Source organism: Phocoena sinus, chromosome 3 (genome assembly GCF_008692025.1).
Source record: "Phocoena sinus isolate mPhoSin1 chromosome 3, mPhoSin1.pri, whole genome shotgun sequence".
NCBI lineage: Eukaryota > Metazoa > Chordata > Mammalia > Artiodactyla > Phocoenidae > Phocoena > Phocoena sinus.
In genome coordinates this window covers 143090758-143107106 of record NC_045765.1, presented here as the reverse complement: position 1 = coordinate 143107106, position 16349 = coordinate 143090758, and the positions used below count along the sequence as shown (strand labels likewise).

The 16349-nt window shown below is 37.2% G+C and overlaps 1 protein-coding gene across 1 annotated transcript in view; it reads right to left on the bottom strand.

The window, feature by feature from the left end:
* NUP155 (nucleoporin 155) overlaps positions 1–13743 on the bottom strand; it is a 65945-nt gene extending 52202 nt beyond the window's left edge. Inside the window, exons 1-4 of the mRNA XM_032627681.1 lie at positions 13466–13743; positions 10734–10871; positions 8544–8640; positions 5606–5676 (exon numbers count right to left, since the gene is read on the bottom strand). Of these exons, the coding sequence (XP_032483572.1) occupies positions 5606–5676; positions 8544–8640; positions 10734–10871; positions 13466–13622 (463 nt within the window). The 5' untranslated portion in view covers positions 13623–13743. The remainder of the gene's footprint in view (positions 1–5605; positions 5677–8543; positions 8641–10733; positions 10872–13465) is intronic.
* Between the last annotated feature and the right edge of the window lie 2606 nt (positions 13744–16349).

Sequence of the window (16349 nt, the reverse complement as noted above, 5' to 3'; positions counted from 1 at the left end):
TTGCACAGCAAAGGAAACCATAAACAAGATGAAAACACAACCCTCAGAATGGGAGAAAATATTTGCAAATGAAGCAATTAAGGATTAACCTCCAAAATTTACAGGCAGCTCATGCAGCTCTATAACAAAAGAACAACAACCCAATCCAAAAATGGGCAGAAGACCTAAAGAGACATTTCTCCAATGAAGATATACAGATTGCCAACAAACACATGAAAGGATGCTCAACATCACTAATCACTAGAGAAATGCAAATCTAAACTATAATGAGGTATCACCTCACACTGGTCCGAATGGCCATCATTAAAAAATCTACAAGCAATAAATGCTGGAGAGGGTGTAGAGAAAAGGGAACCGTCTTGCATTGTTGGTGGGAATTTAAATTGATACAGCCACTAGGGAGAACAGTATGGATGTTCCTTAAAAAACTAAAAATACAACTACCATACGACCCAGCAATCCCACTACTGGATCATAATTCAAAAAGAATCATGGACAACAATGTTCACTGCAGCTCTATTTACAATAGCCAGGACATGGAAGCAACCTAGGTGTCCATCAACAGATGAATGGATAAAGAAGATGTGGCACATATATGCAATGGAATAGTACTCAGCCATAAAAAGAAATGAAATTAGGTTTCTTTGGAAAAAAAAAAAGGTCATGAAGAACATAGGGGCAGGACGGGAATAAAGACGCAGACCTACTAGAGAATGGACCTGAGGACACGGGGAGGGGCAAAGGTAAGCTGGGACAGAGTGAGAGGGTGGCGTGGACATATATACACTACCAAATGTAAAACAGATAGCAATTGGGAAGTAGCCGCATTGCACAGGGAGAACAGCTCAGTGCTTTGTGACCACCTAGAGGGGTGGGATAGGGAGGGTGGGAGGGAGACACAAGAGGGAGGGGATACAGGGATATAAGTATACGTATAGGTGATTCACTTTGTTATACAGCAGAAACTAACACAACACTGTAAAGCAATTATACTCCAATAAAGATGTTAAAGCAAAAAAAAAGAAGATATGGCACATATATACAATGGAATATTACTCAGCCATGAAAAGAAACATAACTGAGTTATTTGTAGTGAGGTGGACGGACTTAGAGACTGTCATACAGAGTGAAGTAAGTCAGAAAGAGAAAAACAAATACCGTATGCTAACACATATATATGGAATCTAAAAAAAAAAAATGGTTCTGAAGAACTTAGGTGCAGGATGGGAATAAAGACGCAGACCTACTAGAAAATGGACTTGAGGACATGGTGAGGGGGAACGGTAAGCTGGGACGAAGTGAGAGAGTGGCATGAACATATATACAGTACCAAATGTAAAACAGATAGCTAGTGGGAAGCAGCCGCATAGCACAGGGAGATCAGCTTGGTGCTCTGTGACCACCTAGAGGGGTGGGATAGGGAGGATGGGAGGGAGACGCAAGAGGGAGGAGTTATGGAGATATACGTATATGTATAGCTGATTCACTTGGTTATAAAGCAGAAACTAACACACCATTTTAAAGCAATTATACTCCAATAAAGATGTTAAAAAAAATAAAGAAATAAAAATAAAATCAGTGTTACATTACAAAACAGTTTAGGTTTACTACAATATAAAAATTTCTATTTGTATACTCATGTTCATAGCATTATTCATAATACCCAAATGGTGGAAACAACTCAAGCGACCATCAATAGATAAATGGATAAACCAAATGTGGTATGTATATACATGGAATATTACTAGACCTTTACAAAAAAAAAAAGGAAATTCTGACGTATCCTACAATAGCGATGAACCTTGAGGACATCATACTAGGTGAAACAAGCCAGTCAGAAAAAGATATAATTCCACTTATATGAAGTTCCTGGAATAGTCAAATTCATAGACACAGAAATGAGTTTATAGATCAAATGAGTTTATGTACCAAAGCTGGATAATTTATAGTTTCGGAGAGGGCATTAAACCAAGAACAAAATTTTAAATTTTAATTCACTCTAAGGTATCATTTAACTTTAAAGAGTATGGAGTGGTATGAGATGTTATGTGTAATTATGACTCTCTTCATGTTATAACACCCAAAACTAGTGTGTCACTGATAAGAATAAAAGGAAATATATCTTATCTTATGATAAAGGACATCTCTTTATATGTATACGTTTGGGTGTTAAATGTCAGAAAATTCAACAAAGCTCCTATTATCACTTGGTTCTACTTTCACTGATGAATACCAAGGGGCGCAAAGGCCACAATTTTTTGTTTCAAGGATTAAGTCAACAGAGCTGAAGGCACAGACCTTCTACTTAATGACCTCAAAATACACCTGATATTTCAGGATTTGATTTAAAAAAGCTTGAGCTTTATGAAAATTTATCAAAGATAACACCTTTGCTGCCAAATCAAAGACTATGCCATTTCCATTTCTGTACTGAAATTTACATTTGAATATACAAATTTTACTATTTGTTTCAGATGGACAATTAAATATTATTATGAGAGAAAGCATGAACAGGTGTGTGACTTGTATATGAATAAACTTTTAAATTAAGAACAAGATAAGAAACATACAGCTGGTAAAAACTGCTTTAAAATTCCTATGTAAAGGAATACATTTCCAATGCAATCACATAAAAACAGTGTATAAACTGCAGTGTTTATATTATGTGAATTAGTATAATTTCAAAATGGCGGTGACCTTCAAAATTCCTATTTAGGTCTTGTAGACAAGTAAATTTCATCTATTATTCCTCTTGTAGGAAGTTGCATTCAAGGGATGTAATTAAATTTAAATCAATCAACTCTGCTTATCAGTGGCTATGATAAAAGATCTAGTGTACTGAAGTTGAAATTGTAAGTTAACAATGCTCATGGACTTCCCTTAGGATTTATTCTGACCTCTGTTCTCCTTCCATGGGCTATCAGGACTAAAAAAATACAGAGACAAAAAATGGTTTTAACATTAAATTCAGTAATTAGTGAAAAACGTATAATGCAAAAAAACTTCAGGTAAATCAAGAAACACTAACAAAATAAAGGCCATAAGCTGACAAACCCATAGCAACAATCGTCCTCAATGGTGAAAAACTGAAACCATTTCCCTAAGATCAGGAACAGACACGGTTTGCCCACTTCTTACCACTCTTATTCAACACAGTTTTGGAAGTTTTAGCCACAGCAATCAGAGAAGAAAAGGAAATAAAAGGATCCAAATTGGAAAGAAGACGTAAGCTGTCACTGTTTGCAGATGACATGCTACTATACATAGAGAATCCTAAAGATGCTACCAGAAAACTACTAGAGCTAAATTAATGGAATTTGGTAAAGTAGCAGGATACAAAATTAAGGTACAGAAATCTCTGGCATTCCTATACACTAATGATGAAAACTCTGAAAGTGAAATCAAGAAAACACTACCATTTACCACTGCAACAAAAAGAATAAAATGCCTAGGAATAAACCTACCTAAAGAGACAAAAGACCTGTATGCAGAAAATTATAAGACACTGATGAAAGAAATTAAAGATGATACAAATAGATGGAGAGATATACCATGTTCTTGGATTGAAAGAATCAACATTGTGAAAATGACTCTATTACCCAAAGCAATCTACAGATTCAGTGCAATCCCTATCAAACTACCACTGGCATTTTTCACAGAACTAGAACAAAAAATTTCACAATTTGTATGGAAACACAAAAGACCCCGAATAGCCAAAGCAATCTTGAGAACGAAAAACGGAGCTGGAGGAATCAGGCTCCCTGACTTCAGACTATACTACAAAGCTACAGTAATCAAGACAGCATGGTACTGGCACAAAAACAGAAATATAGATCAAAGGAACAGGATAGAAAGCCCAGAGATAAACCCCTGCACATATGGTCACCTTATCTTTGATAAAGGAGGCAGGAATGTACAGTGGAGAAAGGACAGCCTCTTCAATAAGTGGTGCTGGGAAAACTGGACACGTATATGTAAAAGTATGAGATTAGAACACTCCCTAACACCATACACAAAAATAAACTCAAAATGGATTAAAGACCTAAATGTAAGGCCGGAAACTATCAAACTCTTAGAGGAAAACATAGGCAGAACACTCTATGACATAAATCACAGCAAGATCCTTTTTGACCCACCTCCTAGGGAAATGGAAATAAAAACAAACAAATGGGACCTAATGAAACTTCAAAGCTTTTGCACAGCAAAGGAAACCATAAACAAGACCAAAAGACAACCTCAGAATGGGAGAAAATATTTGCAAATGAAGCAACTAAGGATTAACTCCCAAAATTTACAGGCAGCTCATGCAGCTCAATAACAAAAAAACAAACAACCCAATCCAAAAATGGGCAGAAGACCTAAAGAGACATTTCTCCAAAGAGATATACAGATTGCCAACAAACCATGAAGAATGCTCAACATCATTAATCATTAGAGAAATGCAAATCAAAACTACAATGCGATATCATCTCACACCGGTCAGAATGGCCATCATCAAAAAATCTAGAAACAATAAATGCTGGAGAGGGTGTGGAGAAAAGGGAACACTCTTGCACTGCTGGTGGGAATGTGAATTGGTAGTCACTATGGAGAACAGTATGGAAGTTACTTAAAAAACTACAAATAGAACCACCATATGACCCAGCAATCCCACTACTGGGCATATACCCTGAGAAAACCATAATTCAAAAATAGTCATGTACCCAAATGTTCATTGCAGCTCTATTTACAATAGCCAGGAGATGGAAACAACCTAAGTGTCCATCATCGGATGAATGCATAAAGAAGATATGGCACATATATATAGTGGAATATTACTAAGCCATAAAAAGAAATGAAATTGACTTATTTGTAGTGAGGTGGATGGATCTAGAGTCTGTCATACAGAGTGAAGAAAGTCAGAAAGAGAAAGACAAATACTGTATGCTAACACATATATATGGAATATAAGAAAAAAAAAGTCATGAAGAACCTAGGGGTAAGACGGGAATAAAGACACAGACCTACTAGAGAATGGACCTGAGGACATGTGAAGGGGGAAGGGTAAGCTGTGACAAAGTGAGAGCATGGCATGGACATATATACACTACCAAACGTAGAATAAATAGCTAGTGGGAAGCAGCCGCATAGCACAGGGAGATCAGCTCGGTGCTTTGTGACCACCTGGATGGGTGGGATAGGGAGGGTGGGAGGGACGGAGATGCAAGAGGGAGGAGATATGGGAACATATGTATATGTATAAATGATTCACTTTGTCATAAAGCAGAAACTAACACACCATTGTAAAGCAAGTATACTCCAATAAACATGTAAAAAAAGAAAAAACAAAACTTATGCAAAGTTGAAGAGGTAAAAAAAAAAGACTAACAAAAAGAAAGATAAAATTCAAGTATAGTTTAACAATTTTAAAGGCAGACTCACTTATACCATAAGGTGAGTAAATTGTTAAATATTCCTAATCACTTTTTGTATTTCTAATTAGAAGTAATTTAGAACAAAACTTCAATAGGAAAGTTAATTACTTAAAGTATAATATCATTTAGTCCTAAAACATTTGGAATCTTATGTACAAACATAATTTAATCTTTATATTTTTATTTCTTACCAGCTTTTGGTTTCACAAGTCCCACAGCAAGAATAGTCTCATTAAGTCCATCAAAATAGGCAAGGTCTCCTCTGTCAACAGTTGAAAAAAAACATGTTATACATGTAAAGGAAAAAGTTTTATAATGTTCTTCAAGACTATAGAATATAATGAATCAGCAAACAAAACTGTTTTAGTTCCAAGACTCAGGCACACAGGCCTACCTAAGGCTAAACGTAAACCAGGAAAAAGCAGAATGCTGGTCCCCATTCCAAACATCCCCCCCACCAGGTTGCAAGTCTCAAGTAATAACAGTCTACTGCTGCGGCAGGGGCAAGAGGACCCTCTCAGAAGCACAGGCTCACAGGGAGAGCCTATTGCTGGGGGAGAAACAGGAACACTGAGAAAAAATCCAGCAACCCAATCTGTACGCTAAGTGCAAAATAATTCTAAAGGAATTTGAAACCTGTGGTCCACTGAAGGTACCACTGCAACAACAAAACTACACTCGGCTTAACTCCTGAGTTGGAAAAAGTCAACTCCCTCACAATAAAGGCCTACGTGCTAGGCTCTAGCAAAGGAAGAGACGTGCCCACTTCTAAGGATAAAGGGTATTTATTGCAGTATTCACTGTCCTATACATGGTGTCTGGCTTTGAGTAACAAAACATGAGCAAAAGAGCAAGCAAAAAAAAAGCCCCAGTGTCAAGAAACAAAGCAATCAACAGAAGCAGAGTCAGATGTCTGAACTATCAGACAGGAAATTTAAAATAAATATAATCAATATAGTATAGGCTCTAATAAAAAAGATGAGCAATATGTATAAACAGGTAAGGCATTTCAGCAGAGCAATGAAAATAATTAGAAATAAGCCAGTGAAAATGTTAGAAATAAAAAGCACAGCACAAAGAATACCTTATATGGACTTTTCAGTAGACTTGACGAAAGAATCAGTAAACATAAAGTTAAAGGTCAATAGAAATTGTCCAAATTGAAATAAAAAGAGAAAAAGGAGTGGAGCATCCAAACAGAGCATCCAAAATTTGCTGGAAAACATCAAGCAGTCTAACAAAAGTATAACAAATCTCAGAAGAGAAAGGAAGAGAACAGGAAAGCACAAATACTTTAATAAGACAATGGTTGAAAAATTTTCAAAAATAACAAAGACTTCAAACCTAGATCCAATAAGCTCAGAGAACAGCAAGCAGGATAAATACCAAGAAAAAAAAAATGATCCAGACTTTGAGGAAAACTGGTTGTCCTGCAAAGGGCCGCACAAGTGGACAGAAAACACCTACATGGCAACCTACGTGGGGCCAGGTTTCCCCATTTTCCCAATGCTGTGGAATTACACAGGCTCCTTCAACAACTGACACGGCCCCCAGAACTAAGAACAATATTGGGAGAGCTGGGGATTAGAGAAAAGTGAATTGAACATTACGTTTCTATCATCCAGATGGAACTGGGATTTATAATAGAATGCTATCGGAATAACTGAAATGAAGGCTAAGGTTTTTATAGAATTGAATTTATTAGGAAGTAAAGATTTATATCCAGTACCTGTGCCTTGATTTTTTCAATAAACACAATGTTCAAATAATTTTTCTTTAAATGAGTTTAGTTTGAACACACAATGAGGTTGAACCACACTTTCCATGTGGGCAGGGACTATGTTTATTCAGTACTATTCAAGCACAAAAAGTGATACATGATAAGCTCAATGTGGTTTTTTAAATGAATAAGTTAGAAGTCAATGAAATATAAAATTTCATTAAAGTGAAACCCTTTTCAATGAAATTATTCTCACATTTATCTATTTTGTAATTTTCTTGCATTAGGTTTTCTTGAAGAGATCAATGCCTAAATGAACAGGTTCTACTCTTTAGTATAAAAATGAATATGTTATGTGTAATATAACAAACTGGGGCAACGTTCATGATACATGAACAATCACAACCTTAAATCACTACTATTATGACTATATACCATTTCAACAATAAAAATAGCTAGGAAAATTTCTAATTAAAAAAGAACAGCAGGGCCTTCCCTGGTGGCACAGTGGTCGAGAGTCCGCCTGCCGATGCAGGGGACACGGGTTCGTGCCCCGGTCCGGGAAGATCCCATATGCCGCGGAGCGGCTGGGCCCGTGAGCCATGGTCGCTGAGCCTGCGCTCCGCAACGGGAGAGGCCACAGCAGTGAGAGGCCCGCGTAACGCAAAAAAAAAAAAAAAAAAAAAGAACAGCAAACAAAAATGGTTTAAGCTACAAGTTCTCATATTGTGTCAATTTTGATTCAATGACACTGTATGTTTCTAACAAGTATGTTAACTACTCAGGAGCAAGAGTTACATCTTAATATGTATCTTCCTCTGGTTATCTCACCCCTCACCTAAAGATAATATGATGGAGAACTGGAAGGTAAAATTTTTCTCCAAATAGCCAAGAGTAAGATCATCAGATCAATAAAGTTTATTTAAGCAAGAATGCCTTGGGCCTTCACTCAGACTCTTTTATACACATTTAATTTACACAAGGTCAAGCCCACAGAATAACAACAAAACTGTTAAGATATTTCAATAAACTAACATCCTCCCACTCCATGATATATGCAGGGAAAACAGAGGTCTTTAAAAATCTCAAACCGTCCCTCAAAGAATTACTGCTAGACTATCATTATTATAGGAGTTTGGGAAATAAGACTGCTGCTACTCAGAGTGGTACCCAGATCCCCAGCATCACCTGGGAGCTTGTTACAAATGCAGACTCCTGAGCCTTAATGACTAAAACATAATCCACATTTTAACCCCAACCCCAGGTTGGTACGTATACTGAGAAGCACTGACCCGGATGTTAGAAGAATGAAAGATAAACCAGGCAGCTTTTAATGAGTAGAATACTAGTTGTAATAAAGATAATTTAAATTCTAATCATGCTAAAGCAAACCAGTCATAAATACATACCCATCTTCATAGTTCCACATGAATATGTCACTGTCGATTGTGAGCCAAGCTCTACTGATAGCAGGGAACACGCCCATCATGCAGTTACACTGCATATCTGAGGTAGTGTGGATGTAAGGTAGAAAGATTTCAATCTTATTTTTCTTAAACTTGTTTCAAAAGATTTTGATTTAAAATGTATGATTAGGGCTTCCCTGGTGGCGCAGTGGTTGAGAGTCTGCCTGCCGATGCAGGGGATAGGGGTTCGTGCCCTGGTTCGGGAAGATCCCACATGCCACGGAGTGGCTAGGCCCGTGATCCATGGCCGCTGACCCTGCGCACGTCCGGAGGCTGTGCTCCGCAACGGGAGAGGTCACTACAGTGAGAGGCCCGCGTACCGCAAAAAATAAATAAATAAAATAAAATAAAATAAAATAAAATGTATGATTAAAAAATCATGACTTATTCACTCTTCAATCAAAAGAGCAAATGAATTATCTTTATTTCCAATGAGTTTAATGAAAGCCATAGTGTATGACAGAAATATTTATTATAACTTCTAAATAAAGCTATCTGACCATTTAAAATGTACTCTAAATAACAAATGTAATGTTTTTGCCATTACTAACTTAAAAAAAATATTGATTCTGAGTAATACCATTGGACTTTAACAGTATAAACTCTTTCACTGGACCAGTTTTTCCAATGGTATAAAAGAGTGATTAAAAAAAAAACAAAAAAAAACAAAAAACAGGGACTTCCCTGGTGGTGCAGTGATTAAGAATCCGCCTGCCAATGCAGGGGACACGGGTTCGATCCCTGGTCCAGGAAGATCCCACATGCCACGGAGCGACGAAGCCCGCGCGCCACAACTACTGAAGCCCGCAAGTCTAGAGCCCATGCTCTGCAACAAGAGAAGCCCCCGCTCGCCACAAGCAGAGAAAGCCTGCACTCAGCAACAAAGACCGAACGCAGCCAAAAATAAAAATAAATAAATTTATAAAAAAACAAAAAACAAAGAAAAACAGTTGGCATGCTAAAGTCACAGCCAGGTGACAATCTACAAGCCTCGTATAAACTGAAAAATAGACAAAGAATTATTTACGTAATTATAAGATAATGAAACAATTGTGAAAACAAAATAATTTCCGAATTAAAGAAATATATCTCTTGTAGATAGTATAGTATTACCAGAGAATTAAAGAATATTAAGAAACTAAGTAAAGGTAGAGTATATAATAAGGTGTATTATTTATTTAATAACACTATTTTACAAAGTCTCAGAGAAACAATGAAAATATAGATTAGATTTTACTAGTTTTCCTATTTATTTTACAAGCATTTTCCCTAATTTTTCATTTCTTTGTTTTCTAAATCACACTGTATTGAAATATGAAGCCCTTTACCCTGAACAGATTAACATACTTTTAAAAGTCAGATTAAATTTTTATATAGCATCTTGATGTCTTTATTATGAGAGTTACAGACTGATTTTTATAAAAGCTTCCTAGCAAAGAACCATAAATATAGTCCTTTTATAGGGTATGGCCACACTGTAAGAAAAACAAATAAAATCTTATTTTTAGAGGATAAGAAAACTCCTCTAACTTCTCAGTCTATGAAGATGGCATTAGTATCAATATTTCAGTTTCTTATACCTTTAGATACAGATTCTTACTGTAATCCTTACAAATACAATAAATTATAAACTTCAATTCTAAGACACCAGTAAGTGTAAAAACACACCAAAAACTTTTTGGGGGGTATTTCCAGGAGAAAATACCTTGCAGCTTTATTTTAAACATTTTCAGAGCCACTTCCCAGTTCTAAAATGCTAACATACAGGAAAAAGTAAAAACAAAAATCATGGGTCTTTGAACTGAAAAAGAGTGGTAGTAAAAAATTCCCTGTATAGCACTTAATTGGAAAGTAATGCCTTGCCATATATCATTCAAAAATACAGAGTTGTTTGTAAACAATTTACTCTCCTTAATGTCCCCAAACAATTAAAATGTGACTCAATTTTCAACACTCAATTTTACATGTTTTCTAGGCACATGGCAAACTACCCACATACTTAAAATGTATTTTAAATAAAACCTTATATGAACTTATACACAATGTGCTAATTAAACACAAAACTAGAATTATAATAATGAGAATACCAATTTTTAAATTTTTTAAAGAGTTAAATACAAAGTAATAGGATACGTCCAAACTGTTCAACAAGTTCAGGTGGGAGAGGAACTCTTCGAATGGAACTGATCTCTGGCAGGTTGGGTACTGACAGCAAACCAGGTCCTTGTAGAGGATAATCCATATCTGACATGCCAGAAACAGTGGGATTATCTACAAAAAAATAAAATAAAATAAAAAGCATTTATTTAAAATAATAATGTATTGGACGTCAAATGGGCATACAGAAGTATTGCAAGCTACAAAAAAATTGTGCATCTGGTTCTAAAGGAATAGAGAGAATAAAGTAGTTCTGATCTGACACAAAGGAGGCCTGATAAATTCCAATGTTAAGATGGGGTGCAATTACTGGTTTCAACACTGAACAGAAGGTTATCTTTCACAAAGACTTTCTCCATAAGAAAAGAAATGCTTAGTTCAATAATTTATAGTGTTTTCCTATTATTTTACTAATCTGAAATGGGAAAAAAATTATAAAACAGCTTTGTTATTCTCAGATAAAAACTGTGGACAAACAAAATACTGACTGGGGAAAAAACAGCATTTCCTTTCCCACTTAAAAGTTTAAAGATTAAAACAATCCATGCCTTTTCCCATTACGTATCCACCCCCCACCCTCAGACCAATATACAAATAAAGGCAAACCTCAGAGACGTTGTGGGTTTGGATCCAGACCACTGCAATAAAATGAACATGCCCAGAAGCAAGTCACATAAATTTTTTTGTTTTCCAGTGCATGTAAAAGTTATGTTTACACTATACTGACATCTAAGTGTGCAACAGCATTATGTCTAAAAAAACAATGCACACACCTTAGTTTAAAAAAATATTACTAAAAAATGCTGTCACCTGACAAGGCAGGGGTGCCACCAATCTACTGTTAAAAAAACCAGTATCTGCAAAGCGCAATAAAACAAACCACAATAAAATGAGGTATGCCTGTAATTCCACAAAAGCAATATTTTATTGGGGGGGGAGTGGGAGAGAATCAGACTACTCTATAAACTGCTCTCAACTGGTAACCTTCTCTTCCTCTAAAGCCCAGACACTAAGGGCAAGAGCAGGCTGGTCTATTCAGCCTGTCCTTCCTAGTCCTGAGCAAGGTGTTTTAGTTCTGACTATTTACTATTATTATTTACTCAGGCACCTTTTCAGCCTCTCTAAAGTACAAAGATGTTGGGGGAAACTGACATATAAAACAAATTTTTAAATGTATTATGAAAAATTTTTAAATTTATACAACTAGAGAACAAATGCAATCAATCCCTATGTATTGAGTATCCAGTTTCAAAAATTACCAGTAACATGCCCAGTCATGTTTCATATATGTCAGTCACTATCCGCTTTTTCCCTAATGTATTTTTTGAAGCAAATCCCAGACGTTCCATTTACTCTTAAAACATAATTTTAATAGAACATTACACATGTTAAACTGCAGTAGGAACACAAAGGATGGAATTAATAACTCTGGTGAGGATATAAACCTCACCAGAGTTATTTCTGGTTGAGAAAGCCTTCACAGAGAAAGTGGCATTTAATGGAGTCTGGAAGAATAGCTTGTCAGGCCATGAAGAACATTCTAGAAATGATAAAGAGTATATGTAAAATGAAATCCTGAAGAGAGGCTTCTTATGGGAAACCTGTTAAATTCGGCATAACTGGAACAAGGAGGTCAAGAAAAGGATGGAAGAGTGAAAGGAAATTTGGTTGAAGAGGTAGATGTGTGTAAAGGTGGATAGGTTGGACTGGGGTCAGATATGATGAGAAGACCAGAATGTATGGACTGTTTGTACACCTTGCTTTCAGAAATAAGGAGTACAAAGGGAAGAGCGCTATTCAGGATGAGAGTTGCTAACAGGCCACTCAGTTCTTTTAAGACAAGCCCACTGGTAAGTAGCTGCCAGGAGTAAATATTCTTTGCTTTGTTTCTGTCTTTTCTCTGATTATAAGTCAATTAATGACTTTTTATAAATCGTCAAAGCTGTCTTTTAGGTTTACATTGCAGATTAACCTGGTTAGATTATCTTGGTTCTTGCTTACCAAAAATCTTGTTTTTATCCTATTTACTCTTCTCCAATTTCCACCTCACAAAGGGGGTCACTTTTTTTCTAGCAACTTGTGTGATTCTATATGGTTTGCGGAGCCTGGCCTTAATTTAAAACAGATAAACAGAATATTTTACGGACACCTCTCTTTGTTGGCACAAAAATCTGCTTTACCCTCCGTTCACCCATCATCAGTGCTGATTTCCCTTCATTCCGCTGGTAGTTCTTTTTAACACCTCTAAGGACTTCACATTACACTAACTCCATACATAATAAAGCATATCTCTGAGCGAACATAGTAAATTTCCAAATTAACTTCGTATGCTCTTCAATTTTACTCCAACATTAATATGAGGTATTAACAAGGATAAGGATTGGATCAGGTGATCCTTCTCATCTGGTCTTAGCGATACACACTTGGAGGCAATGAGAAGCTCATCAAGGCTGGAAACTTTGCCTCTTTCTGCTTCAAATGGGGGCTTGCTCCTCATTCCTATCCCCTGAGGTGCCTGTAATGAAGAAAGTAAGAGAAGGAAAAACATTGAAAATGGGCTTTTTTCCGCCCTTCAAAATGCAGCAAACAGCGTCCCAGATCTCAGGATATCTTCGCCGAGTCACCCTGCGGATAAGGATCTATTTAGGGAGTCAGACGAGAGTCCTTTGGGATGAGAAACAGTCACCAACTGGGCAACGATCACTCACTTGGGGCAGACACCATAAGCAGATCGGAAAGGTCCGGGTACATGCGGTCTTCTTGTAACTGACGGTCGATGAGCCGCCCCGCATTTTCCAAAGCTTCCTGCAGGGCTGCGGCCGACGTGGACGCCGGCATTGCCGAGCCCAGCAAAGAAGACGGCATATCGAAAATCGGGGACAACAGCGACTGGAGAAAGTCAAAAAGCAAGGAGAAACAAGAGAAATCCCAAGACGCTAGCTCAGCCCCAAAGCTTAGGGCGCGCGCGCCAAACAAGTGCCCCGGCGCCAGCGCATGACGTACTTCCGGTTCTTAGGGTGGGGAATATGAAGCCAGCTTTTCGGCGCTGGGAAGAGGAAGCTGTTAGAGGGGGCTGGACGTTGGGGGTGGAGCTAGTGAGCGGGAGGTGCTTCGAAGTGGGCAGGCTGGTTGTTCTGGGCGGGAGGGGAAATCGTTGGTGGGAGTGGAGGAAGGGAGGGAAGGAGGGAGGAAGGGGAAAGGGGAGGGACTGGGGAAGGGGAGGGATGGGACGGGGTCGGTAGGGGTGGGGAGCAGGAGGGAGCGGGGTCCGGGAAAGTGCGAGCCGGTTAGTGCGGGGGCAGCGCAGGCTGCTCGGGTTCTGGTGGGTTTAGCGCGCGCTTGGATCTGAGTGCCTCGAGCTTCGGGGATCGGAAACCTGCAACTGCAACTATTTTGAGTATGCGTGTCAATTTGGTGCTGCAAATAACTTGTCTTCTGAGAGTGGATAGGAGTTGGTAGCTGTTTGTTAAAAAAAGTTTACATATAAACCAAAATTTCACTAGAAATATGGGCTTCGGTGTAAATTAAAATTCATCAGGTTTTCTATTTCAGTGTCGTTACCATTTGACTTTGTGGGACGTTACTGTGAAAAATTATGTTATGGAATCTTCACAGCGTACAGGGACCTGATGCCTTGCTTTATTTCCCATTTCAGAGGGGAAGCAGGTGGTTCTAATTCACTACTTCATCCCCAGCGCATAGTAGAGGGACTGGTATAGAGTAGGCCACCTAATATATTATCTTCTACAGCAACTGAATTCTGAATTTGTGTCAGGCATTGTACCTGTGCAGGGAATATCAAACTGAAACAACATTCCTCTTCTCAAGGCGCTTTATGCAGGGACACACAGGCAAAAAAAAAAAGAGTACATCACCATATTTTGTCTATGGGGTATGTATTAATTGCAGTGAAAGGATAAGAGAAATGAGTGAGGAGAGGCAGGATGGGCTTCATTTCATGCAGAAGGCAGCTGGAGTGGTTAAAACAACGCAGTAGTCTTCAAAGAGCAGTCCTTATTTAGAATACTTAGAATTAGTCCTTATTTAGAGTCTCACCTAAGTTACATCCGATTATATTCATAGTTTAGCAAATCAATAGCTGAATTGCTCTGAATTGATCTTTTGCTATTTGAATTACTTTTTACTGCCTCAAATAAAGGGTTGACTAAATTTCTGAATATTAAAAATACTGTGATATTACAGATCTATACATATAATTTAAGACTTCATAGCAAGTATACCAAGAAAAATTAGATTTGTATTACTGGTAGATAAATAGGCAGAGGGGTCGCCAGTTGTCAGTTTTATTTGGTAGACTACAGATTGAAAACTGACAGTCTGTCACAGGGTTGGTTTGTTTTTAATTTGAGACCAAAAAAGTACAATAGAAAGTTTTCAACTCTACAAATTGGATATCTAACAATACTGGTCTAATAGTCCTGCACACGGCAACAGCATTTCCAAGGATCTAAGTCCAAGACCCTCCATTCATTTACATATTGCAATGGCTGCTTTTCAGCTGCAACTGTTGAGTTGAATAGTTGGTACACAGACCACATGGACTCAAAGCCTCAGATATTTACCATCCAGCCTTTTATGTGAAAATTTTGCTGAAGACATCTCAAGAATAAAGATTCTAAAACTTTTGATACCTTTAAAAATTATTAAGGAGTCCAAAGAGGTTTGGTTTTTGTGTGGATTGTTGATAAAAAGTTAATCAGTCGATCTAAAAAAGAAATGGAAAATTTTATTTGTGCCAAGCTGAGGATTATAACCCGAAACAGCATCTCAGAAAGCTCTAAGGACTGTTCCGCTCATTAGAAGTCAAAACACAGTTATATAAGTTTTTCGAAACAGAGGGCTGTACATTAAATGATGTATTACTGACAGTTTACACAATCCAGATCTAACCATCATCTTGGCCACTTTCAAGATTAAGAAGGAACGTTATCTTTTAGGGAGTTGTCTTGTTGATGCTAGGAGAATGTTGCTCTTTATGGTTGAGCAGGTATTTCCGCTGATGGAGGAGGTTTGGTTGATACAAAATGCATATACACGATGCACAGTAGAGAGGAGAGAGGAGGTCAAAAGGCAGAGAAATGTTTTTGTGTTTGAATTTTTCTTGTCTTGCGATAAAATATGAATTTTATTTCACAGGTTTATTTTTGTTAATAATTGCTAATATCTCATAAAAATGAGAAATTTAAAAAATAACTTATTTAAAAGAATAAGCCTAATCCTCATTAATATAAATAACACATACTTTATGAAAAATCACCATAGTATCTAAAACTAAACCATTAGAAGAATGCTGTTATTTTACATTTTTGCAGATCTCTTAAATGTTTGGCTAAATAAGAGATAACCAGATTTCATATCTCTTGTTGTTACTTGTTTAGTTGAAGTACACGAAGAAAAGGGGGCCTCACAGAGTTATGTAGCTGGAAAAGGGAGTATTTTAATAACCTTTTTAGACACTTGTGAATATTCTCTGACAGCATACCAAAACTTAGCAAATGATAGTCTCTTAATGGTTAGTTGTGACGTGGAATTTGAAACCATCTTTAGAATTCTGAGGATTAAGTGTCACCT